The following is a 26,064-nucleotide window of genomic DNA, read 5'->3' as shown; positions in this document are numbered from 1 at the left end:
CGCGGCGGAGGCCGGAGGAGCCGAGCCGGAGCCGGAGCCCGAGCGCGGCCGCCGCCTGCCGGGCCTCCCCTCGCCGCGGCCGGCCGCCGCGCTCCCGCCCGGGCGCCCAGCTATGTACTCCCCGTACTGCCTCACCCAGGTACCGGCCGCCGCCCCTGGGCGACCGGGGAGGGGAGCGGGCGCAGGAGGCCGGCGGGCGGGCGGGCGGGCTGGCGGCAGGAGGGGGCGCGCGGCGGCCCGGGGGGAGTGAGCCTGCGGGCGGCCGAGGGGTGCAAGCCGTGCTGTGGGCAGTCCTCGCACGCATGCGGGCGTCACGGTGCGCGTGCGACCCTGGCCACCGGGCGGACTTCTGCTGGGGGCTCTGGGGTGGCCGGCTGCGTGCGTGGCGCTGCCCCCGGAGCGAGGAGCGGGAGTGTGTGTGTGTGTGTGTGTGTGTGTGTGCGTGCGTGTGCGCGCGCGCTCGACTGGGGTGCGGTGGACTCCCGCCGGCCGGTGGGCGACTGTAGCGTGCACCCGGGCAGCGTGGCCACTGGCAGTGGTTGCAGGGGTGACAGAGTGGCAGGGGGTGGTCCCGAGGGCGCAGAGCGGGGACTGGGTCTCGCGGCGCTCTATGGGGCGGGCGCAGCTTTTCCCGAGGGTGGCAGCGGCCGGTACGCGTGGCGGCGGCCCCTGCGTGCAGCCGGGGTGCCCGGGGCCGGCCGAGCGGCCCGGGCGTCGCCCCAAAGTCTTTGTTCAGGCCTCACATGGGAGCGGGGCTAAGAAAATGGCGGGGCTCCCAAATTTCGGAGGGTTAGAGGAGGGGAGGGAGGGACGGGCGCGCTGCCAGCCGGGGCCGCGCCTCTCGGCCGACCCTGGACGTCGCAGCCGCGCCCCCCCCACCGCCCCAAACTTTCCTCGGCGCAAACTTTCCGGCCCCAGCTACCCCGGCTGCGGCGCGGTGGACCAGGCGGGCCGGGGGAATCCCGTCCTGCCGCCCGGAGGCGGGAGGGGCGGGAGGCAGCCGTGGATGCCGCAGACAGTGCTGCGGCCACGCCGTCGGGTCAGCCGCGAGCACCACAGAGCCGACCTTGGCGCGCTGCGAGAGCAGAGCGCGTCCCGCCTCCAGCGAACTTCCCTGCGCCGCGCTCGGCTGCGGCAAAAGCGCGGGGGATGCCTGCCCTGCCACTCCACCTTCCCTGGGTTGTGGCCCCAGGCTCCGAGAGGGCACAAGAACCGTCCAGAGTCCCACAGTAGCCCTGGCAGCACTGCCTGCGGGGCCAGGCTACTGCTGGCAACACGGACTCCGAAGAGGGGACACCTGGGGGCCGCCTAGCCCTGCCTGCCAGCAGGGCCTGTGTGTAAGGAGAGTCTTGAGGCCAGGCCTGGGGTCTTAATTGTCTTCTCTGCCCAATCTGAGCCCTGTCAGCCTTCTGTCAAGTGTGCCCACAGATGGGAGTGGGAGTCCAAGTGAATATGGCTGCTACCAGGTGGCAGTGTGTGGCGAGGGGCAAGAGACTTTGTCGGGGTTGTGTGTCAGCCGCGGCCGCACCACACTCCTATATCCACAGATGCGAGTGTGTACGTGTGTGTCAATCTTGGGGTCTGCATGTGGCTTCTATGGGTTGGCGGGGGCAGGCCTGCATGGTATGGACATATGTGTGGCCCGGGAGCAGGTTTTCCTGTACAAAACTGGGTGTGAGTGTTGGTGAGGGTACACAGGCCCCCGTATGTATCAGTGTGCATGTAGGTGTAAGTAGGCACTCTGGCCACTGTGGCAGCGTGGGGGGACCCCCCCCCCAATCTGTGCCTCTGACTGACCAATCGCTCTATCTTGGGCCGCATGACAACACTGCCCACCTAGTGGGGTCTGAGCTGTGGTTGCCTTTGGGGCTATGCTTGGCTGGACTATGTGCTGGTGTTTGGGGGGGGCCTAGTGGGATCAAGACCCCATGCTTGAGTAGCCCCTTGCCCACCAGTTACCCTCCCAGCAGCCTGGCCTGCCCCCTGAGACCTGGGTAAGACTTGCGCTCCTGGGAAAGAAAATGCCAGCCAGTTCACTGGTGATAAGACTAGGAAGGGGCTGGGGTAGCACCCAGACTCAGGGCCATGGCCAAGGCTTGACTCTATGACACCCCAGAAGGGAGCAAGAGCTCAGCTCTGTGTCACAGGCCTGAGTGTGCCAGGGTGGATGGAGAGGAGAGTGGGCATGGTCTCTCTGGGTTGTACCCCTCAGCTCCGTGCAGGAGGCTGCTGTCAGCTGGTCAGCAGGGTCTGGTCTGCCCCTCCCGACAGTCACATCTCTTGGATCCAGAGTCTCTGTTTTTACAAATCTTTCTGCTTCCATAATTTGCCCTGCCAGTCTCTGTCTTTTTCTCTGCCTCTGTCTCTATATCTGGTTGCTCTGCCCCTTTTCTGTCTCTCTCTCTTTCTCTCTTAGCCTCTGTCCTTCTATATCTTTGACTATCCCTGTCTCTCCCTGTCTCTGTCTCTGACTGGTTCTGGCCCCATCTCTGCTTCCCCCCCTCCCCACGAGTCTCGGACTCTCTGTCTCTCTGGCCTCTCTCTTTCTCTTCCCCTTTTCTTTTTTTCAAACCAGAATTGGCTTCGATTTTAAAGTCAATAAATGATTGAGCAGGAACGAGCTTGGAGCAGCGGGGCCCTGGCGGGGAAAGGCACTGTGGGCGAGGGGGAAGGGCGGGGGGTGGGGGGGGGGAAATCTCCTTCTGGAAAAAGCATCGAAATCCAGGGCGGCTGGGCGGGGCGCTTGCTGGCGCTGCTTGAGCCCACTGCAGCCCTAGGCCTGAGTCCTTGGCAGACAGGAGGGGGTGGATGGATGGGACCCCTTCCCCAACAGACAGACACACACCAGAATGAGAACATACATATATACATCACCGCCACCCCCCCAAATGGGGACATAAATGACCTGCTCATGCTGATCATCCAGACACATGGCCATGGAGGAACCTACAGGCACAGGAAATGGTGGACCTGTGTTCGCTCCCACCGGCAACACACACACATAAACACACACACACACACACACACACGCACCCCCCCCCCTTGACATGGGACGCATATATCGACATAGGCTCAGGGAGACACAGCAATACCTCCCAGATACACTCTGACTCAAGTGTGTGTTCACCCCTGCGCTTGCTCACACCGACTCAAGGACAGATGGATGGACAGACACACGCTTTTATATAAGACGTAATGCTGTTGGCTCAGCTGGGTGTGTACGTAGATATGCACACTTGCCGACATTTCCTACCACATAGCCACATGAGCAGCAGAATGTTCACGCTCTCTGTGGCCACACACGCAATCCTTCCAGGGAAGGGGCTATGGGCTGGGGCCTCCCTGAAGCCCCCGCCTCAGCTATTTCCTTGGGGCACTGTGGCCACCTCTCTGTCCCCATGATGCTGTTGCTCCCCGTCCTAGCGAAGTGTAGGGACCCTTTTTAATGGTGCCTTTTCTCCCTGGCTCTGGCCCTGCCTGCTTCTTGCCCACTTCTGGGATGGGAGGTATGTGCAGGCAGGAGCTGGGATGGGGCAGGCCATGCTGGGGGCTAGGTTGGACTCTGTTAGATGTTTTGAGGCTGGACCAGGTGACGCTTGGAGCCAAGGGCTCTGCTGGCTTAATTTGGGGAGCAGGATGCTCCCTTCTTGCTGGGTGCTGGAGTCAGGGGTCCTTGCTGAGCCAGGAATGTCTTGTGTGGCCTCAGGGGTCCCAGATGGAGGCTGTGGGTGCAGAGGTCAGGAATTGGGCTTTGTCATTAGACGGCACAGGGTTTGAACTCTGGTTCTGCATCTTCTAATCCTGTGATTTGAACTGCAGATTTTCCTGGTCCATAAAATGGGTAATAATAGCACCTATCGCTCAGACTGTGATTAGGCTTAGCGCAGTGTCTGGCCTGTAGCATGTGTTCAGGAAATGGAATGACTTGTAGTCATCTTGGTTGTCATCATTAGGTCACCCCTAGGCCTTCCCAACTGAAGGAAGAGTACTTCTGGGGGGCGGGGTGGAAGGCAGGGTGGAGCACCTCTCAACCATAGAAGTCCGAGTAGACTGCCTGGAGGAGGAAGCAAGCAGAGTTTGGGAGGAGGGAAGCCAGCTCATGGCCCAGCTACTTTCCCTTGGGTGGAGTCCCATCAGCCAGGCAGAGGGCAGCAGGGGTTCAAGGCAAGGAGAGATGATGGTGGGGAAGGGCAGGGGACAGGAGGGGAGGGACAAGCCCTGCACTACCCCATGGGGACCAGATACCTTTTGGGGGGCCACTGGCTGCCCTGACCCTTTCCTTAGTCTCGACCCTGACCTCAACCAGACCCACTTTGGGGCTGGGCTCTGAGGCCTTGTTCTGGGGCATGCAGGAGTGTGTGTGTGTGTACATGAGTGTCCAAACGTTAGAGGGGCAAAGAGCCTGGAGTTGGGGGTGGGTCCTGATGATGGCTTCAGGGACGTCTACGTGGTTCCAGAGCTGTTTCTGCATTTGCACGCGAGTGGTGTCACCCGGGTCCACCATGGGGCTAGGTTGCATATGGGGGATCCTATGTGGGCACCTGGCAGTGTCAGGCAGTCACCGTGGGTGTGTGTAGGGGGTGGGCACACAGCTGTGGCTGCCGGTGAAACTCCCCTGGTAGTGAGCGTCTGATCGCTGGCTTCCATGTTCAACCTGCTGGGAGCCTGGCCTTTTTGGTCGGCTTGGTCCTTGTTCTCTCTGCTCTTGAAGCGCAAATTTGGGGTCTCTCACTTCCCTCCAGCTGGACCAAGAGAGGCAGAGGACGCACAGACACCTGTGTTTTCCTCCAACAAAGTGCTGAGGATGGATCTCCTGTCCCCCCACCCCCCCTGCAGCTGGGGTAGGGGAAAGAAGGGTGTGTATTCATTTTCCTGTCCCCAAAGCCCCAGATGTGGAGGCAAAGGAGCCAGGAGGATGGCTGTGAATGGCTAACTGGGTTCTTCCTGATCCGCATGTGTTCACTGGTGTGTTGGGCTTTAGAGCCACCATTTTGCTGCAGATGGCCATGTGGCCGCAAACGTCTGCATGGGTCCCTCTGCAAGTGTCCCTGTGTCTCCATGTGTCCGTTATTGGGTACTGCCTGCCTGTGTCTCCGAGGGTCATCCCACGCTCCACCTCTGTGTATCCGGGAACAGTGGGGTTGCGGGTGTGTGTCACCGTGTTTATTGCGGGTGCCCGATGTTGTCTTTGTGTCGTGGTGTCCCCATGGCATGTCAGTGTGCAACGAAATGTTTTCTCTGGATGTCTGACTGTCGTGGGAAAGGTTGTATCAGTGTGGGTTCCTGGGCATGTCCACCTGTGTCAGCAAACGTGTCGATGCCTGGGTCTCCGGGTGTCACCTCCCCCATGGCATTTTGCGTGCTGGGCTTGTCCCTGTGACCACCAATGTGTATCTCACCACAAGGGCCCCTCTCCTTGGCCCCCTTTGGCTTTTTGGCAGCCTGTGAAATGCCCGCTATGGCGGCCAGGCTAGCGGCTGGGAGCAGGCCGGCCTCTCCACGGCTTCCCATGAGGTCGGGCAGCCGTGGTGGCCCTGCTGTGGGCCCCGCCCGTGCCCCTGGCCCAGCATGGACAGAAGCCCGTTGTGTGGCGAGGTGCGGGTGTGTGTTTGGGCCGCCCACAGGCCTCCCTCTGTCTGCCGGGTGCGCATTGATCTTGGCTTCTGCCTATGTCCGTCCTGGCCTGGCCAGCTGGGGTGTCCGGCTGTCTCTGCGGGCCTGAGCCCTCCGCCCCTGCTGCCCCCACAGTCAGGCCTGCCCTGGGTCCCACACCTCCCATGCCACCCGCTGTCCCTCCGAAGCTCTGAGAGCTCAGATTTGGAAACCGAGGGCCCCCCCTTCTTTCTCTCTCTCTCTCTCTTTCCTCCCTCTCTCCTCCCCTCCTCCCGCTCCCTCTCTCCCTCTCTCTCTCCTCCTGCCAAACGCGTCTTGGCTCCGTCTGAATATCTCTCCTCCTCGATTTTTGGCTCCAGCTCTGGGCGCGTTCACTAAAAGAAGGGCTAGCTCCCCCCTTCCCTGCCCCCCCTCCTCGCTGCCTCCCCCTCCTGAGGAGCCCCTCTGAGAGCGGGAGTGGCCGTGTGTAGGGGCCTGGGCCCCCCCCAAGTGGGCTTGGCCAAGGGGGCACAGGCCTGATGGGTGAGGGGCTGGGTGGACGGGGCCTGGCAGCCGGAGGGGGGTAGCAGCCAGGGTGACCGTGCTGCCTGGCTGGCCGGGCGGGCAGGTGGGGAGGGGTCGGGGGCACGGAGCTGGGGTGTCTGGCTTCTGGTGGGGCTGGCAGGCCTCTGTGAGGCGCAGCTGTGCCCAGAACTCAGAGCTGCGTTTGCCACCACTACCGATGTGGCTGCGCCAGCCGGGGAGGGGGAGGCGGGTGGCGGGCACTGCGGCGATCTGTAGCCAATCGGAAGCCAGGGTTGCACTGGGGAGCTTTCCCCCTACTGGGGCCCCACCCTGAGGGGAGCTGGGGGTGGTGGCCAGCAGTGGGCAGGGGGCAGTGCCACCACCACTGCCGAGGACCCTGCCCCCTTGGCTGAAAGCTCAGTGCCAGCCTTCCTGGCACAGATCGGGCAAGGGTGGGGGTCTATCGCCACCTGAATCTGCGGGAGCCGAGTCGGAGGACGGGGCAGCTCAGAGGTGCCCCCCACCCCCTTGGCCTGGGGAGGCGGCTCTTAGCCCGAGGCAGTCAGGACCCGCGGGTGGAGGCCAAATCATCCAGGAGATTCCATCCACATATTGGCTTCAGTAGAATCACCTTGGGGGTTTATTCTGGGTCCATCTCACACAAAGTCGTACGCTGTCACCGGCACACGCGGGCACAAAGAATCATGCTGTCACACGCAGGCACGTCACACCTTCCTAAATCAAGAGCACGCAGACACAGGCGGCCCCACACAAAGAGACTTGCCTTTACACACAAACACCTAGAGATGCCCACCCCACCCGAGCACATCGGCGTGGTCTACCCGTGCGGGGATGTGCACATGGGCGCACAGGGTCACACAGTCGCATGCCACGAGCCACACAGCACACACACGCCTCGCTGTTGCCAAACACACAGGACTATGGAGTGTCGCGCGGACCCACAGACACTCAGCGAGAAGCACATAGCACATGCACGAATTAACACTGTCAGACACCCAGAAACACACACACGAGCTCGGGTCCACCCCACCCACCATCAGACACAGGGGCGCACGTGCACACACTCGCACACTCTCAGGCACAGCGATACACACACACTTGGCAATGTCTGGGAACATATTCGGTCATCACACTCGGAGGGGAGTTTGCTACTGGCATCTCGCGAGGGGAAGCCAGGGACGCGGCCCAGCACCCTCCAGAGCACAAGACGCCCCCACCACAAACAGTGATCCAGCCCCCGATGTCAGCAGTGCCGAAATGGAGACACTCAGCCCTAGTCTTGTCAGACACACACAGTAACACACACACGGGCACAACGGACACCCATTACACGCACGTGGGCGCGCATGTGTGCGCGCGCGCACACACATGGACAAGACGATGCTGCCAGGGCCGCACACACAGTCTTGCTCATCAGGACCCAGGTGTTGTCACAAATGCAACCCCACCCCCATACATAAGCCCAGGCACAGACGGTGTGGCGTTACAGTTCCAAGTTGCCCCAGTACATGTGGATGAGCGTCACACCCACAAAGGCATTCACACCTGGGTTACACCTGGCCCTGTTGGGAAATGGCATCTAAGCGGTGAGACCTGGCCTCCTCGCGCCTCCCCTCTGCCTGCCTGCCCTCTGGCTGTCTTTGCGCAGCCGATTCCACCACCCTGACCTCTCCTGATGGAATTTGGGACTCTGAATCCCTGCGCTGGTTTGTCACAGCCTGGGGGTTTGGGGTTGGGGGGAGAAGCCTTCGAAGCCACATGCCTACGCTGGCCCAGGACACCCCAGTCCTCTGGCCCAGCGGCCCCATTCTAACTGTCCCACTCTGGAAGCCATCAAGATGGTCTGGGATGGAGGCGAGGCTGATTTCTGAAACTTTCGTCCTCTGTGGGGCTGTCTCCTTAATCCTCTGGCCATGGCCTCTTCATTTCTGACTCTGAAGAAAGAAGAGAGGGCTGGCAGAATCGCACAAGGAGAAAGCATTTTATAGGATTATAACAAAATGTCCTAAAAACTATAGTGCTGGGCTGAAGTGCGCTGTGTGCTTGCTGTGCTGCACCCAGTGCTAAGCGCCTTCCCAGCTTGTCCCCAGAATCTGTCCATGTGAGGCAGGTGGACAGGGGTTAGCTGTGCCCACGTGTGTGTTACTGTGCGTGGCTGACAGTATAATAAGGCAGGATTTCTTTAGTTCGGCACTGTTGGCATCTGGGACATTTGGACATTGTTAGGAGAGCGGGGGCTCTGAGCCAACTTCCCGGGTTTGAATCCTGGCTCTGCTATTCACTAGCTGTGTGACCTTGGACAAATCACTCAACCTCTCTGTGCCTCTAGTTTCCTCTCACAGGATTATGGTAAGGACCGAAGGAGTTGGCTTATAGAAAGTGCCTTAAGGTAGTGCTTGATATGAAGTAAGTGCTTGATTTTATAGCTGAGAAGCTGAAAGAAGAGATATCCAGTGCCAGGGTCAAGGGCTATGAGGTGAGCCTCTTCTCTGATTGCCACCACTTTAAATCCTACTGATGGGACAGAATTGCAGCTTCTTTTCTGGCCTTTACCAAATTTCAGAGTGGGCCTATACATCCCCGCACCCCCATGTGAAGCTTGCCCCAGCTGTCAGCCCTTGAGCCCTCCTTACCACCCAGACCTTCAGATCTTCTTCCATTCAGGGCTCAGAGTGAGAGTGGGTGGTCGGCTCACCCACTCTGCACCACCACTGGCCAGGCTTGCCTTCACTACCCCAACAGGGCATGATGCCTTCTCCCACACCTTGCTGGGCACCCAGCTGGAGCCTGAGTGCTGGGGGTGCCGCTGGGGGCCTGTGCATTCCTTCAACAAATATTTACTCAGCACCTCCCGGGTGCCAGGGCCTGTTTTAGGCCCTGGGGGCTCAGCAGAGGTGCCAGCCCCGGTGGGAGGGCAGACAGTGAACCCGATAAACAAGGGAGTGTCCAGTACTTGAGACAGTGATAGGTGCTAGGAGAAAAAGAACAGGTAAGGTCCATGGAAGTGCTGGGCAGCTGCTGTTTTAGCAGAGGTGGTCTGAGAGGCCTCATGGTGCGGTGCTGACCTGCCCCCCAAAGTAGCTCTGCCACAGCTCGAGTATGGCCTCACAGGCCCTTTTCCCTCTCGGAGGGGGCAGTCCGGAGGTCAAGGGTATGTGGCTTAGCATGGTTGCCCCAACCGTCTGCCCCCAGTGCACGGCCTGTTGTTGCTGAAGCCTGAGATCATCCATTATCCGTACTTGTGGATACACCGTATGCTGCCCGCCCAAGACCGGGAGACAAGATGGCCGGCGTTTCTCCTGTATAGAAACTGGGCCTCGATGGGCACCCGGTGTTCTCAGCCCTGCTGCTCTGAGCTGGGGGTGGGGCGGGGGCAGCTGGTGGCCCGGAGTGGCACTTCCACCTGGGCCCCTCGATTTAGCTCCCCCGGGGCGGGCCCGGTTTATTTTTACCCCAGCCCGTCACCTTGGCAGTGCCAGGCCACGCCATCTTTGTAGGGTCTTGGGGACCTGCCCACGGCTTGAGGGGACCTGGCTTTGTCTGTTGGCCCTCTGATTTCCGCTGGGCCCCCATCTTCCTCCACCCCCAAAGTTCTAGATGTGAGGGCTCTGGGCTGGGGCTGGTGGGGTCAGTGCTGCCGGCTGGCAACCACCGTGCCCAGCCTGGTGGCATTTGGTTTGGCGCCCTGCCTGCCCGCCACCCCCACCCCATGCCCGGGCAGAGCCCAGCGGCTGCTGCTGCCAGTCTCCATTTCAAAGCTTGGGGTGGGGGTGGGGGAGCGCTGGGCGCATCCCCCGGCCCCCGGCCTGTCCCGTGCCACCTGGGGCTTGTCCCCCCAGGCCTGCTCCCTGGAAGGCCCCAGACCGCTTTTCTCGCTGCCCCTTTGCGGCCCAGAGCTCAGCGAGGATGCCCGCCTGGCTTCCATCTTCCCTGCTCGTTTCCTCCCTTGCTTGCCTGCTTGCCTGTAATGGCTCACCATTTTTGGCATCTCCTCCTCCTCCCCCTCCCATAGGCACCAACCTCACTTCCAAACCCGCCATTACTGGCTCTCAGGCCTTCTCTGCTGCCTGGGGCTGGGACCCTGGAAATGAGAGTTTGGGAGGGCTGGGTATGTGGGCACCAGGGGCTTTCTGGGTGTGCGTGTGTGTGTGTCTGGAGGGGGACACACGCTCTGAGCCAGCTTGTACAACCTGCTTCAAGGCTGGCAGAGCTGGGCTGCAGAAAGGGGGCAGCACAGAAAAGTGTAGACCCTTCCATTTCTAACCAGACCCAGGGACCCAGAATCGGCCTCTGGGCCACCAGGAGACCAGGGTGGGCATTCCTGCCAAAGTCTAGGGCCTGGACTGGCAAAAGCAAGGCTTTATCTGTGGGGTGCCCAGATCCTTCTTCCCCCCTCGGGTCCCCCCAGGGCTTCAAGATTCCTGCTCCTCCTCTCTGGAACTTTGGGGAGGGGAACTAAGCCCCATATTGGGCACTCGTGCCCCCAGAGGGGCAAGGGACTTTGGAGGAACCGGTTTACTTCCCCCCCCCCCCATCCAAGCCCGCTGCCCGGGCCTCTCTGTCTCTCTCGGCACTAAACAAAGTTTGCTAAGTAACTTCAAATGTTATTTGAGGACGGCCTGGCCTCAGCCCAAGGCGGCCCTGTGGAAACTTGTTTTTCGCTGCCGAGGCTGCAAGTATCAAAGACACACTTTCGGGGGAGGGTGCTTCGATGCCTCTCCCCCCTCTGTGGCAGGGGCTGGCCCTGAATGGACACACAGACGCACAGAGGCCCGCACCGACAGAGGGACACATACATCACGCTGTGGCTTGCGCACCAGACACACGACAGCCGTGGACCACAGCCCATACCATAACACACAAAACATACACGTCCTGACGCACCAAGAGGGGGGTGGAGTTCACAGGGTGCTGCCCCCAGCCCACAGGGCCTGGGATTTTTCCAGCTGGTGAGGTTTCTTAAAACCTGAAGTCCTGTATCCTCAGGTCTCCTGGGCATGAGCTGGTGCTCCAACAAGCCCCTTTCCCTCTCTCAGCCTCAGTTTCCCCAGCTGTAGATGGAAGAGGTAGGCCAGGGTGGTGTAAGAAGTGGAGACCCACACTGATTAGGAGAGTGCCTGGCTTTTCTCCTCCCTCTGGCAGGGTTGGTATGAGGAGTGAGTCCCTAAAATCGGGGTCTGAGCACGGAGCCTGGAGTACAAGCGGTGCTCTTAAGTGTCACCTGGCGTTACTGCCAGTCCTGACCCCCCCAAACCTGATGTGTGTCCACCCCAACTGGAGGCCCCAACCTCAAGCAGCTCCGGGTTCTCCAGGTCCCAGGCAAGTCTCTGGTCTTCTCACCTTCTCCCTCCATTTTTCTCTGGGCTTTTCTTGAGCTTTCCTCAAATCCCTCCCTTCTCTTGGTCTCCACCATCCCTGTCCAGGCCTGGAGCTCAGGGAAAGTGTGGGAAACAGGCTTAGGGGGTGTGTCCCTCACTGAAGCCAGCCAGACCCAGGGTCCTCCATACACTGAGATCCCTGATGACCCTTCTGGGGTCCTCCGAACCCAAGCAAGGAGCTGGGTGGGGGGGACCTGAGTTGACAACAGCACGTGTCGGGGAGGCTTTATCATAGGGTCCCTCTGACCTGGCACCTACCAAGGTTTGCAAGCAAGTGGAGTCCCACTGGACTCAACAGGAAAGGCCAAGACCTGAGGGGACACTGGACCTACTGCCTACGGTCCCTGAGAGCCTCTCCCTTTCACTGTTAGCCAGAGCCTCACTGAGGTAGGTTTTCGGGAGTCCCCCAGTCCCAGCCCCACACACTGCCTCATCTCCACTCACAGTCGGTACCCGCAACACCCCGCCACCCGCAGTCTGTCGCGCAGTGACAGCCTGTCACAGGCACTGCCGCACACCGGCACAATCTGTCGTCCACGCACAGTCTCACACGCAACCTGTCACACACACGCACACACACACAGCGGCACAGTCGCACGCACAGCCAGCCTCACGCGATCACACCAAGCGTCACAGCTTGTCACAGCCATAGACTCCTCACAATAAAAATAACAGCTACCAACTCCAGAGCAATTATGCCTGGGCAGCAGGCGGAGTGTGTGTGCGTGTGTGTGTGTGTGTGTGCGCGTGTGTGCGCGCGTGCGCATGTGTGCACATGACCTCCTGTAACCCTCCCAAAATGAGGCAGGTATGAGTAACCTGTTTTACAGATGAGGAAACGGAGGCCACAAGGTCGAGTGCCCAGGTCATGGGGCTGGAAGTGGGGAAGGGAGAAATTAGGTCCCCAGGGGCAAGCAAGGCTTAAACAGGTCACCCTGCTTTTCAACTCACTCCTATTCAGCTGAGACTCCCCCTCCTGGCCCTCCCTGTGGGGAGTTCCCTTCCCATTCCCCAGATGGGCAGAACTGAGGTTCTAAGCAGTCCAGCCAAGAAACAGGGGGAAGGGGCCTCAAACTGTCTGCCCTCTGCTGCGGAAATTTGAGCCCTGCTCTCCAACCCAAATGCTATTTGGCTCCTCGTGGTGGCAGGATTCCGTGGGTAGGAGCCTTTGACTGGGGCCAGGGTCTCAGTCCACAGGGCGGGGGTGGGGGCGAAGGAGTGGGGGAGTGGGGAATTGGCAGCCGTAGGCACCAGTGAAGTCCCTCAGCCCAAGACAGGGCCCAGAGTCTAGGGCTGCCCGGCACCCCTACTCCCCAAGGCTCTCTGCATTCCAGGGCGATTCTTCCTCCTCCTCTGCTGCCCGCCTTTCCTCACTTTCCCCTTCTTTGTTCCACCCCTGCTGCTCCCCGGGGCTTCCCCCATTAGAGCTGCCCTGGCCAAAACCAACAGGCCTCCAATGACTTCCCGCCGCCGAGGCTGGCTGGGCAGCTGGCCCTGCCCCCTGGCCTGCCCAGGGGTTAGATCCAGGCTCTGCTGGCCTCGACCGTGGCCCCAGCACACGTGGCCTCTCCTAGGGGGCTTGAAAGCACATGCACATGGCCCCAGTGCAGCATCCTGGTGCACCCTGGCACCTGCATGCCCGTGTCCGACAACCCAGGAGGGCACTCAGGTGGGCTCGCGCGTGCGCACATAAGCACACTCCCGCACAGAGGCTCAGACAGGGGTCCCAAGCACACCCTTGCCTGGTACCCCCATGGGGGGTAGTGAGACTGCCAGGGGCACACATGTCCATAAACACGCCCTTGCCCGACATCAGATGGGGTCCCCCTCTCACACACACCGCACACACACCACACGCACTCCCCTGCTTGTGCCCAGACCTGGCTCTGAGCACGGGTACTGCCCTGTGGCCGCATGGGTGTGCTGGGCTCAGGTGGGTCGGGGAGCCTACAGGAGCCGCTGATGCCCACACACGTGGCTCAAGGCCCACGCAGGTACACACCTCCCCAGCCTGCACACGCGTGTGTTTCACGTGAGCCGCACACCTGCCAGGCCGCCCAGGGCACCTGGCTCCAAAGCGGCATTCAGGTTGTTGAGGGAGGAGACCCGGAATCAGAGGCCTAATTCCGCCCCCCGCCGGCCGGATTTCTCTTAGAACACGCGCCTCCCCAGATGTCCCTGGGGTGAAGGTGAGCGCCCCATAACTGCTACTCAGTGGCGCCCCTGCATGTGACATATTTATATTGGAAATTTGTACCTTTATATATATTTTACACAGAACCTCCCCCCAATGCTCCACGTTTGGACTTGGATTTTACCATCCCCCACTCGGCTTGGTCCCAAACCTGCAAACACTGTTCACCAAGCAGGGACATGGGGCCAGGCGGCAGCAGCCTTCCCCCTTCCCACTGTGGACGCCCCACGTTCTTAAAGGCCAGGCCACACCAACGAATCCTGCAGCACTCCCCGAAACACAATCGCGGGGGTGGGTGCTGGCGGCCAGACGTTGCTTTTTGGTGTGTGTTTGCTGTTGCTGCTTAAATTAATCCTGAGTGACGGCCCACAATTCCTCTCCACAAAGAGGCCATTTAATGCCCCCCTCCTCGGGCGAAACTTCCATTTGCCCCCCTGAGTCCAGCTTGGCAGCTCAGACTCTGCGCTGCCCTCCTGGCCTTCCCCTCAGGTGCGCCTGGGGGTGGAGACAGATTCTCCTCGAGCACCAGGGACCTCAGGAGCGAGTGGGTGGATTTTGGAGGGGTGGGAGGTATCTTAAAATAGAAGTGCATTGCTGAGCAGAGGTGGGGCGGGGGTTGTCTCAGGACTCCCTAGATGGTCCCACTGCCGGACGGTAGCGCTTTGATGCCCCAACCAGGCCGCCTCCCACATCGCCCTGGAGATATCCCGCCCCCCCGCAAGTCGGTGCATCACGTCGTGTGCCTTTGCAAACCCCCGGCAGAAATGTGCTACCCGTGCCATGCACTAGCCCCAGCATATGCCCCTTGCCAGGTGCCCACCGCCTACGAACTCCTTTCATTGTCGCCTCCAAGGTGTTCTTTTCGTGCCTGGCATTCCCGGACCCGCTGCAATTAGCTCACGCCCCGGGTGGGGGAGGGCACAGGTGGGTGAAGGTCGTGGGGAGGCCTTCCCTGGGCTCAGGCAGAGGGAGGGCTGTGTTCTTTCCACGGGGCAGGACATGGGCGCTGACAGTCACGGTCACCTGCACCGCACACGACGGGGTGGAAAGGACAATATACCCCTCGCTGGTGCGGATGACCCCGGCCCTGGGGCACCAGAGGGCCGTTGGCCCTGAGCGGGCCGTGCGCAAAGTCGGGAGTGCGCGTGCGCGGAGGCAAAAAGGCGGGAAGCCGTCGTGCGACAAGCGCCTGTGCACACGACGGTTGGGTCACTTGGGCGGAACCGCGCCAGGCGTTGAGCGGGGAGTGAGGACCACTGCCCCCGCGGGCAGGTGAGGGGAAACCGGGAACAGGTGTGAAGGAGCGGAGGCAAAGGATGACGCCTCTGCGGACTCTCAGGCCGGGTCCCTGCGGGGTCCTTGCCTCCCCTCCCCCGCACCGAGCAGGCGGGGCGCCCTTCCACCGGGGCGCGGTCTAACCCCTCGCGGCGACCACCCAAAAGTGACCCCGCGTGGCGTCGAGGCCCTGCCGGGTTCGCGTTCTGGGGCCCTCGCCATTTGCAGCAGCAGAGGCCGCCGCCAGAAGGGGCTCAAATGGCGGCGTTTTGGCCTATAAGCCCGTTGGGTCCCCAGCGCTCCGGGTGGGGCTGTGGGCCGCCTTTGCCTAAGTTGCCTCTTTCGTGCCCATCCGGATACCCGACAGGGGGATAATGCGCGCGAGGGCTTTGGAATGAATGCGATGTTGATAATTCCTGTTATTCTTTGGTCGCCCGGAGGACTTTTGGGGTTAAATGCCCCAGAATCTGCGGGCAACCTTGGGGCACCAATCTGGAGAGGGTCCCTTCTCTGCCCCCCATCGTGCGCGCGTCGCTGCCTCCAGACCCCAGGCCTCCGAAGAGCCTCCCCGTTTCTCCCCAAGCCACCGCCTCTTTTTGGGGAATAAGGGAGGGGAAATTTAGCAGGGGAGATTTTTGTTTATTTCGAGGGTTGGCTGGGTTTGGGGGCGTTTGGCCTCCAGCAACACCGGGAAGAAATGTGACTAAGTGGCAGAAAATGTGCTTTCCCTTCCCCTCTCCCCTGCCTTCAGGCCGCGGGAGTTGCGCAGTCTCCAAGAACCTTTAAAAAAAATTCCCCCCAGATCCCCTCTGATCGACACTGCCTTTCCTCTCACGGATGACTTCTTGAATTTGGGGTGCTAAGCCCCCCTGCCCCATTGCTGCAAGCCATTCTGCAGCACTACCTGGGGCCTGCCAGGGGGGAAAGGATAGAAAAGTGGGAAAGGAACGTGTGCATGGAGTGGGCCCGATTTAACCTGTTGGAGGAGGCTGGTGTCCGCATGAAGCCACCCAGCCACCCCTCCAGAGCTCGAGCAGCACCCCAGCATTCAGTGAAAGCCCCCCGGGGGCCTCCCACCGGCCCCCTCGGAAACCAGTCATTAACCCGACTTCTTATCGTCCAAATTACTTAAATGTGCTTTGGTGGTGTTAGGTCCTTTTCCTTTTCCATGTGCAGATGACTCAGCCTACTCCAGCTGCGCCTGGGGAGGTGACCCGGGCAGCGGCTGACCCTGCACCCTGAACCCAGAGGCGGCCTATCCCAGCAGCACCTCCCCGGCCCCAGGCTCCCAGACCACACTTGGCTCCCCCCTCCCCTTATATTTCAGGTCATCTTTTCCCTCTTTTTTTTTTTTTTAATTTAAAAAAAAATTTAAAGGAGTTTTTTTCCTTTTTTTTTTTTTTTTTTTAAGCGTGAGACAGAGGCTGATGGAAACGGGCTGTTAAAAAAAGAAAGAAAAATACATGCCGGTGGCACTCTGTGGAGCTGGCGAGCCTCGCCTGCCTCACGACTGAGCTTTTTGGTCGCCAGTTCCCTCGTAGAACCGGGCATGGGGCACCTGGGATCTCCGCTGCTGAAAAGGCGCTATAGAAATGCAAGGAATTATTATGATTTTAATAAAATTGTGTCTCATTTAGGAGTGCGCTTCTGCGCTGCCTCTGTCGTCGGAGCCCGGGTTTGCCGCGGCAAAGTCTGTAATCAGAGAAAAATACCAGCTTTGTTGAGGGTTAGAATGTATCATTGGCTAATGTGTGTGGTTTTTTTTTTTTTTTAAATAATGCTAAGCATTGGAATAATTAAAGAGTGAGAAATAACTCGTCTCTTCTCTCCCCTCGTCATTGTCTTATTTAAGGGTGAAAAGCGTGCTTTTAGGCAGAGCTGGTTAGTTTTAATGCGGGCTTTTTTTCTCGCCCGCCTTTCCCTCCGCTCCGGTCTGATTCGCAAATCCCCAAACTGGCACAAGCCGGGAAACTTGCGGCAGCCGTTCTTCTCCGGGAGTTGGAGCCTCGCTTTCCTTTTTCCCCCTCTTTCAGAGACAACCCTCTCCTCTTCCCTCCCCCGCCTCTGGGCCCTGACCCACTGCCTGGTTTGCGCTAGAGCGATTTAAAAAAGAAAGAAAGGAAGAAAGGAGCCGGGCTCTGGTACCCCTGTGCCAGCCGAGGGCGCGTTTCCCAGGCGGCGGGCTGGTGGGAAAGTCAAACCGGGTGGGGGGTGTGGGGTCTCAGAGGCAGAGTCTTGATGCCTACCCTGCACTCCCCCCGCAAAAAAGAATCAAGTATTTCTAAAGATCGCAAGATTAGAGGGCTCAGATCCCTTGTCATATTTTAAATCAAGCTGAACAGTTCTTTCTTCTCCGGCCCCATATGCAATAGGAAGTGAAAATTCGGTCCTTGAGCCTGACTTGGCAGCCCGGTGCCCGTGGTTGGGGAGAGTGCTGCCCACTAGGGCTGGGCCTGGTGTCCAGCCCCAGGACAGTGCTACCACCACCTAGAGGGCCTAGATTTTGAGGCGGGGGAGCAGAGTACAGGGCCAGTGGTGGGCATGGCCTGGGGAGATGTCGGAATCGAGGAAAGGGTGCTTCATCAGGGCTGCAGAGGTTTGCTTCAGGCTGGTGGGATGCTAAGTGCTGCCCCGGCCCTTCCCCCAGTTGTGGGGTAGGTGGGCTCAAAAAGAAAAGGGGTTTCTGAAGTGCTTGGGGGAAGTCACAGCTCCCAGTGAGAAAGGAAAGGGAAAAGTGGGCAAGAAATGGGGATAGGGACTTGTGCCCACAGGCACCGCTTCGAGTTGCAAAGGAGTTAGTTAGTTATTTGCTTCAGGTGTTTTTAATTAAATGTGTTTCTCTTTTATTTTCCTTGTTATTTGGTGCTTAGACTTTTCTGCGATCCCTTGCATTTTGTCTTTTTACATAAGCAGAACCCCCCCCCCCCTTGGAGAGATATTGTGGGAGGTACTTTGCCTTCAGTGCTTTCTCTTTCCTGCTTTTTTTAAAATTTAATTTTAAAATTATAAAGCAAATTTAGTGCGAGTGAAAGTGAGGGGGGAGCCAGCTGGGGCTGGAGCCAGGGAAGGGGGAGGCAGATGCAGCAGGGTTGGGCCTCCCTTCTCGCGGCAGCTCTGCCCCAGGACCCCTCACTCCTTTCCCTGCTAGACTTTTGGGGACTGGAATGAGGGCAGCCTGGCTGGATGGGTATTCATTTACCCTTCAGGAATCCCTGGCTCTGCAGAGCCACTTTTTCCCCATTACACGCCACACCCCTGAGACCCCCCCAGTCTCTGCCTACGGGCAGGGTGAACCGAGGGTCTCTTACTCCCCTTGAGGGTCTCTTACTCCCCTTGAGGGTCTCTTACTCCCCTCGGTCACTATGACTGTTTAGCTTTCAGCTCGATGGGCCCTGTTTGTCCACCACACACACGCCCTGCTGGTCTGTTAACCCCGCTGCACAGTTGGTGGCCCTGTTGATGGGATCAGAGCTGGGCAGGCACAGAGAGAGACAGAGACAGAGAGGCTTGAAACCCCTCTGCAGCCGTGAGGATTTGAGGGGCTGCTTTTCACCGGGCATTTTTTTGTGGTCACATGAGTAGTGCATACTGCTCTGTTAATACATGTGTGTACATAGGTGCTCGCATTTGACATTACTGGTGGGGGCAGGGGCTGTTTCTAAGGCATATAAACTATGAGACCTCTATAACTTAAAAACTAAAGGCCTGTTCAGCAGTGCTGAAAATGTTCTATTTCTTAATCTGGGTGGGGTTACACAGGTGTTCACTTTGTGAAAATGTATCGAGTGCCAGACTTAGAAGTGTGCAATCTTCTGCTCTTCTTTTTACATTTCAGTTAAAAAGTTTATTTAAAAAAAAAAAAAAGGAAGACCCAGCCTCAAAAGAAAAGGCCTTCCCTAACAAAATAATAATGATAATAAATGATGATTTAAATAAGAATATCCTCCAGCCTGCTTTGCTTAGGTCTCCCGCTAAAGAATGGTGGGAGGGCTTGTAAAAATTAGTGGGCTGATAAAAAAGCTCGCAGGCGTGTGGCCCACGAGGCTTCCAGACCCATCCACGTGTGTACGGAGTGCCAGGAAACTGCCTGCAGACTCAGGTCTAGCTGTAGGATTTTTAACATCTCAGGACCAAAGGATGAAAAGTGGTAAGGAAGAAGTTACTTGCCAATTACATTTTGCTGTCAACATCTGGAAAGCAAAATTGCAGCTGTTATCCCTGCCCCCCCCCCATTACCACCTCTTGTTTTTTCTGCACACTTAAATTTTTGTATGCATGCCATCCATATTTCGGTTTTCTGCTCTGTTAAAACATCTTCACGGCTCTGTTCAAATCGAGTTGTTGGGTTTGGGCTTTAAAAAAAATATATATGTATTTCATAGTCTGACAGTATAATTTTTTGAGCAATTTATTTGAACAGGATGGCCATCAATTGATAATCCCTTCCCTTTTCTTTCCCCTTCTCGGCCTTCCCAGGACTGTTTAGGCCAGAAGCTTTCGGGGAGGACGCTCTCGGCTGCCCTCGCCTCTGCTCCTCTGGGCAGGTACTACAGCTTCACCCTCCACGGCCCTTCTGCGGTGTTTTTGTTTTCCCTTCGCCCCCCAAAAATATTTGAACCAAAAAGCCTCTTTTTTTTTCCTCCACCCACAGCAAACTGAAAGGGCTAGTGAACCGTGATTCAACAGAGCGAGGGCGCCTCTTTTCTTCCTTAGCATTAATTAACTCAAGTTCGTTAGGACGTTGGGTCTGTCGCCCACAGTTTTCTCTTGTGTGTGCTGAATCGGGTCATAGAGGGAGACTTCCCGTGCAAACAGTTTGTGTTGGAGCTGGAGGACACAGAGGGGGAGAGAGGGTGAGAAAGAAAGGGAGCCGTAGAGGGACGGATTGTGGATTGTGGCCGAGGGGTGGTCAGGTCCCGAGCTCCCGGCACCCTGGTGCCAGCCTCCGCAGGGGCTAGACACCAGGGGAATGAAGATTCTCGGGTTTTCTTGGCCATGATCCTGATAAGAAATTAGTTAGGGGGAGCAATACATTTTGAGGGATTGAAAAATGTCTACCTTCCAACTCCTCAAATTGTACATTTTGGGGAAGCCGCTTGCCCAGACAGGGCCGGCCCAGCTTCCCTGAGCCCTCAAGCAGTGAAAATCCCAGGCTGTTCCTATCCAGGCCACCCTGCTCTCTGCCCCCGGCTCTGGGCACTGCCTGTTACCGCAGTAACTGCAAGAAATAGGCTCTCTGTGGGCCAAGGGTTCGAGGAGTGCAGACCGGTGGAGGAGACCGGGGTTCGGAGAAACTCTCCTCTGGCCCTGGTCCTTCTGCCTTCTGTCCTTTGGCGGGGAGTTGGGGGGGGGTGTGTGGTAGACCAGGCAGAGCAAGGTGTTGTCACAATGGATCCTGATGGAGCTCTTAAAGAGGGCCTGGGAAGGCCACAAGAGGAGTCTCAGAGGTGCAGGGGAGGGAGAGGAACATCTCCCCTGGAGGATCCCTAAGCCTTTTGTGGGGTCGGGAGTTACAGCTGGCCTCAGGCAAATATTCAACATTTTGCCAATTGCTCCTGGCCTCCTCTCTTGCCCTCTGGGTATTCTTACAGCGGCCCCACACCGACCTCATCTTCACGTGCTGGTTTCCCCTTGCTGGTGCCTTTTGTCAGGTTTTCAGCTCACACAGAAAGTTGTGAAGCTGGCTTGTGGGGTTCTTCCATCTTCCGGGGCCCTTGGCCATCATGGAGTGACACTTTCCAGTCGCACCAGGTGGGTGAGACTCAGGCTCTGCACTGCTCTTGCCCCCTCCATGCTCGCGGCTGCCCTTTGCCTTGTGCATCCCGCGGAGGACCCCCACATAGCCCGCCAGCTGGAGGACAGGGCTCTGGCCTTCCCGGCTTTTATTTCTATTTGGTGACACAAGGAAGTTTCAAGCTAAATAGTGAATTAAAAGACTAGTGATTTTGTTTTCTAGTCTCCGAAGAGGATGAAAGTAAATTTCCAGATGCACTAGAGAGAATAGATGGTCTTCCCAATACCTATATTCCTACCCTATTTTATTTGGTGCCAGGAGGGTGAGGGGAGATGTGCCTGGAGCAGGGTAGTGTTTGGAGCCAGAACGAGGCTGCCTGTTGGCCCAATCCCAGGCCACCGCTCCCAGTTTGTAGACGGGAGGAGAAAAAGAAGGGAAAGGGAGGCGGTTTTATAGGAGAGGAATGTGCGGCCTGGTTCTGATGCAGGCCGTGTCCTAGACCCAGCATGGGGGTGTGGGGCAATTCCATTCAGCAAGCGCGAGGACGCTAGAAAAATCGTGTGGGGCTGCCTTTCCTGAGCAGAGGAAAATAGGCCCAAGTCAGCCAAAAACCCGCTTTGTCCAAATTCTCTGAGCCTCCTCGCAATGTGCATTTTCTGGTTTCCATGCCTGGCATTTCCAGATTCTTGGATGATTTTACTCTGGCTGCAGAGCCCCTTCCCGCCTTCCCCCCCTCCCCCAAAGAGAGGGGAGGCCCCACCTACCTCTAGGATAAGCAGCCTGGCCCCTTCCTTTTGCTTCCTACAGTTCTTTTTCCATCTCTACCGGAGAGTCCGGACACTGCCTTCTTCTGTGCCTTCTTGTGTCCCTTCTTCTGTGGGACAAGATGGGAGATGTTGGGGATACAAAGTTGAAAATCCCAGGAATTGGGCAGACTAATCAGGGCTCTATTTGTGGCTTTTTAAAATTTCCTGCTTCCTTTTTCACCCATGCTGCAGATAGACAGTAGTAAAATGGATACTGAAATATCTGGTTAGTCCTATGAAGGTTTTGTTAGTTATTTAGTTATATAGTTAGTTATACACTCACTGTGTATAGTTATCCAAATTAGCATGTGTGTGTGTGTATATATATATATATATATATATATATATATATATATATATACATATATATATATAATATGCATGTGTCCAGGGTCTGAGAGAATAAATTTGAGTCTTAAAGCAAGTAGGACGAGGACAGATAGGATTTTTGTAAAGATAAGGAAACATTCAAACGGCGGCCCTGTCTTTAAAGATATAACTTCTTATGGTTCTAAATGTTTCACTGTTGGCAGGTATGGGTCGCTTTCGAAACCTGTCTCAGGCTGGGAAAATTATTTTGTTTCCTTGAAGACTTTTGAATACTGAGTAAGGTTCTGTATGAATTTTCCTATTTTCCCTTAAATAATCCACAAGGCTCCATTTATTTTGTGGAGTTTTGGAAAACCACACATTTTACTTTCTTGTGATAGAAGCAGTCATTTTCCTTAGCTAGTTTTTCTTTTTTGCCCCTGACCCAGAGCCCTTGTCTTTTTGTCCATGTTCCTTGTTTGTTTGTTTTTTCTTTTCTTTTTATTCTCAGCCCTGTCTTTTCTCCCTCTATCTTTGTCTTTCTTTCTTTGCAGTTTTGGGCCCAACTTGGCTTTCTCTCTCCAGGTTTGGCTTTCTTCTCTCTCCTTTTCTCTCTCTCTCTCTCTCTTTCTCTTTTCCTCTTTTTCTGTGGTCTGATCAGTGTTTTTCTTTTGGAGGCACATTATTCCTAGTGATGTCTGAAACTCGCGTGGGTATTTCAGAAATGTTTCAGTGAAAACTGTTGCTTTAAAAAAAAAATCAAATTCTATATACTTGACAATAAGAGAGGCCTTTCTCTCGGAAAGGCAGAAAAATTCCTTTCCACAAACCAAAAAGCCCATGTTAATTTTTAAAGTCTTCTCTCTGGCTTCTTGATTTTTCTTTTACGTGAAGAAAATACCTTTCCTCCCAAATTGCCGGTTTTTCCTTTATTTCCCCCCCTCTCTTTAGTTTTCTTTTTTGCTCCCTGCTCTCACCAGCATCACTGGCTTCCTCTCCCTCTCCCTGGTTTTTTCTCTCATTCTCTTCCCCCTCCCCTCTCCTCAGAGGCCTGCCTGTCCCCTTGCTTTCTCCATCCCCTGAACCCTTGCACTTGTGGGTGACTCAGCCCTTGGAGAAGCCTTGAATTGTCTGAAGGTTTTTTGTCTTGCTCTTGTCCGTGTGCAGGGTGCAGAGCCTCTGAGCCCTCAGCCCAGGCGGGAGGGGAGAAGGGAAGGAGGCTGGGTCTGGGACAGGTAATCTTCCAACAGAGCCTCCACTCTCTTTAACAAAAGGGGGACAGTCCCCTTTTGTCTGGGGCTCCTGAGGGGCGTGTCCAGGGCCTAGAGCCACCACCAGGGCCATGGAGGAGGAGGAGGCTGCAGCGGTGGGGGCACACCAAGTGTTTTGGGGTTTTTTTTTAAGATTTTATTTATTTATTTGGCAGAGAGAGACTCAGCAAGAGAGGGAACACAAGCAGGGGGAGTGGGAGAGGGAGAAGCAGGCTTCCCGCCGAGCAAGGAGCCCGATGCGGGCTCGATCTCAGGACCCTGGGATCTTGACCTGAGCCGAAGGCAGACGCCCAACGACTGAGCCACCCAGGCGCCCCACACCAAGTGTTTCTAATGGAACCTGAGTGATTCCTTTCTGTGTGTGCCCACAGAAGAGAGAGACCTCCCCTCCCTCTCCAAGCCTTAGGAATACCCTGACCTCAGGCCGCTCTTCCAGAAAACTCCCCCACACGCCCCAGACAGTGGGCCCTGTGGGAACAGGGTGAGGGGAGAGTGTTCCCTGGGAATCCATTTCTGCCCACCTTCAAGGTTACAGCAACTGGCAGGAGAAGGACAATTGACGATTGTTCTCCTTCCGTGTTACTCTCCTGGGAAGGGCCTGTTGCTCCTCCCGTTAAGGGAGCACTGAGGGGGCGCACTGGGCTCTGTGTGGATCCCTGAGGCTCTATTGAGAAACTCCACTGGCCCTCCTGGGCCACTTCTATGTCCAATCTCTCTGCCACTCCCTCGACCTTTGACCCCTCCCTTCATCCCGGAGTGAATCACGGATCTTGTCCTGTTTCCTTAACTTCCACGTGGATCCTCTCACCCGCCTTCTCCCCACCACCTACCCGGTTGCACCACCGGTTTCGGAATCAACCCATGTTTAGCGCAACTCGTCCACCCGACACTGTGGTCTGTGAGATGGAATATGCCAGAATTCTCCAGGAGGCCCATGTTGGCCATTTTCTGTTCGGTGTCTAATATTTAGTATAAATCAAAATGCCAGAAAAACACCCATGTGCCAAATATAAACTCACTTCTGGTTTTTACCATCTCATCTTGACTCTTAGAAAGTAAGATTGCTTCTCTCAAGGTGGAGAGGCAGGGTTTGGTATCTTATGTCACTCAGTTAACATCTTTGGCTAATTGGACTGAAGCTGGTTATTAACATGATGTTAATTATTGAACGCTACTCTAAGAGGCCTGTCTGCAGTGACACCTGCCTCCTGCTTGCTCACCTCTGTTTCTCTTGGGGTCAGCTGTGAGCTCACTTCAGACGATTCAGGACCTGGGCTGGGGTCCCAGGTGCTGGCCGGCACCTTCCCATTGTCAGGCTTCAGCGCCAGCCCAGGGCTGCATGTTTTGTCCTGGCACACCCCAGGCACTCTTCCGGGAACCTTTCTGCCAGCATGAAGGCCACCGAGCACAGGGTTTCAGGTGGGGAAGAAAGGGGCACGAGTGAGCAGTGACCTTTCCCCCCCATGCCAGCTGAGGGCTGAGCCTCGCCTGGGGAGAGGGCAGCTGTAGGGACAGTTCCGAGCGGGATCAGCCTCTCCCTGTCTGTTTGAAGTCTCTGCCCTTCTTTTAATAACTGTCTCCTCCTTACAGCTTCTCCGAGGCGGCGTAAGGCAGGCTGCTCAGTAGCCCCTTGCAGAGAGAACCCGTGGAGATGGCACTCACCCCAGGCCTCCCTCTCCTGAGCTCACCCTCCCGCCTGGCTGGGAGGGAGGCCGCTTCCCTATGACTCGGTTTCCCCAAAGTTGTCCCGCTTTTCCTGCTAGAGCCCTTTCCTTCCCGTTTTGTTGTTTCCTGTCTTCGCGTTCTCCCTTTTATATCGGTTTCTTTTTGTACACTCTTGCACCTTGCTCCTCCGTAGGGGTTCGGGCCCTTTAGTCTGAATTGAATTGGGGGGTAGGTGAGTGTTGTCCCTCCTCCAACCAAGAAACACTTAAACACAGATCAAGTGGAGAGGGCAAAGCTGGAGAAAGCAAAGAATGAAGTGTCTGGGGGTTGGGGGAAGGCCTTGAAAGACTCAGTGACTGTTCGGAAGTAGTGTCCATCTTCCTGCCTTTGTCACTTCTCCCTGGGATTGGCTGTTGTGTTTGTGGCTGCATGTAGTGCTTGTCAGCGGAGTGCTGTGACAGGAGGCTATTTTAATAAACTGTTGCAGTTTCTCGAGCCGAGCTGCATTGCGTTGGCATCCCTCGTCACCGCTAATGGAGCGTGCGTGGCTGGGTGTGGGCTGAGGGAGGCGGTCGAGCTCGCTGGGGGTCTGGGGTGGGGGTGCGCCTCGTCTGGGAGTGCTCCCGCCAGCGGCAGCCGGGCCCGGGGAGGAAGGGGTGGCCGCACCCTGGGCGCCAGGTCCCTGCCCTGGAAGTGCTGCTGGCATCGACACTTTCCGAGCTCTCTTTCTTCTCTTTCTATTCATAGCATCGCAGGCTCGTGTGTATGGCCAGGGAGGAAAACTTCCACTCGCCCCTGTGCGCTCCATAAATAAAAAAAGAAATAGAACCAGAAAGAGAGAGTGTGAGGGCCTGAGAGAAAGAGACTGAAACCAAAACACAGAGAAGGCGCAGCTGCTCTCCCCAAGGCCTTCTGGGGCGCCCGCCTGAGCCAGGCCTTTATTTATTTCTTTTTCTGGCTTAAAAAAAAGAGAAAAAAAATCCGTGTCTTCCTCAATCCTAGTCCCCCCAGCTCTACACCCCCCCCTCCAAATTTGCTGGCTGGCTGCTGCCAAATGGACCCGAGTGGGAGCCTGGAATGAAAAATTCATAACTGCTGGACTTTGCTTGTTCATTAGACGTGAACTTGTCGATTGGGCAAATTGTTTTTGGTCTCCAACTGCCGGGGGCTCTCCCCACCCTCCCGGCTCGCCCGGTTCCCTCCTCCCCTTGGACACAGCCATTGGCTGCTCGAGGATGTCTCATTGCCAAATAGGTGGATCCTTCTCTCTCTCTCTCTCTCTCTCTCTTCCTTC

General features: G+C 56.9%; 1 protein-coding gene across 3 annotated transcripts in view; it reads left to right on the top strand.

Annotated features, from left to right (window-relative positions):
* Positions 1–32: 32 nt before the first annotated feature.
* The window catches only part of NFIX (nuclear factor I X), a 95,560-nt gene continuing 69,528 nt past the window's right edge, over positions 33–26,064 (top strand). For 2 of the 3 annotated variants that reach the window (XM_021705105.2, XM_021705104.2), the window contains exon 1: positions 35–139. In XM_021705105.2, coding sequence (XP_021560780.1) covers positions 113–139 — 27 coding nt within the window. In that variant the 5' untranslated portion in view covers positions 35–112. Of the gene's footprint in view, positions 140–26,064 lie in introns of all 3 variants that reach the window. The other variant, XM_044913186.1, reaches the window with a different exon arrangement.

Source organism: Neomonachus schauinslandi, chromosome 1 (genome assembly GCF_002201575.2).
Source record: "Neomonachus schauinslandi chromosome 1, ASM220157v2, whole genome shotgun sequence".
Lineage (NCBI taxonomy): Eukaryota > Metazoa > Chordata > Mammalia > Carnivora > Phocidae > Neomonachus > Neomonachus schauinslandi.
The sequence above is the reverse complement of the archived record's forward strand: the minus strand, read 5'-3'. Positions and strand labels throughout refer to the sequence as shown.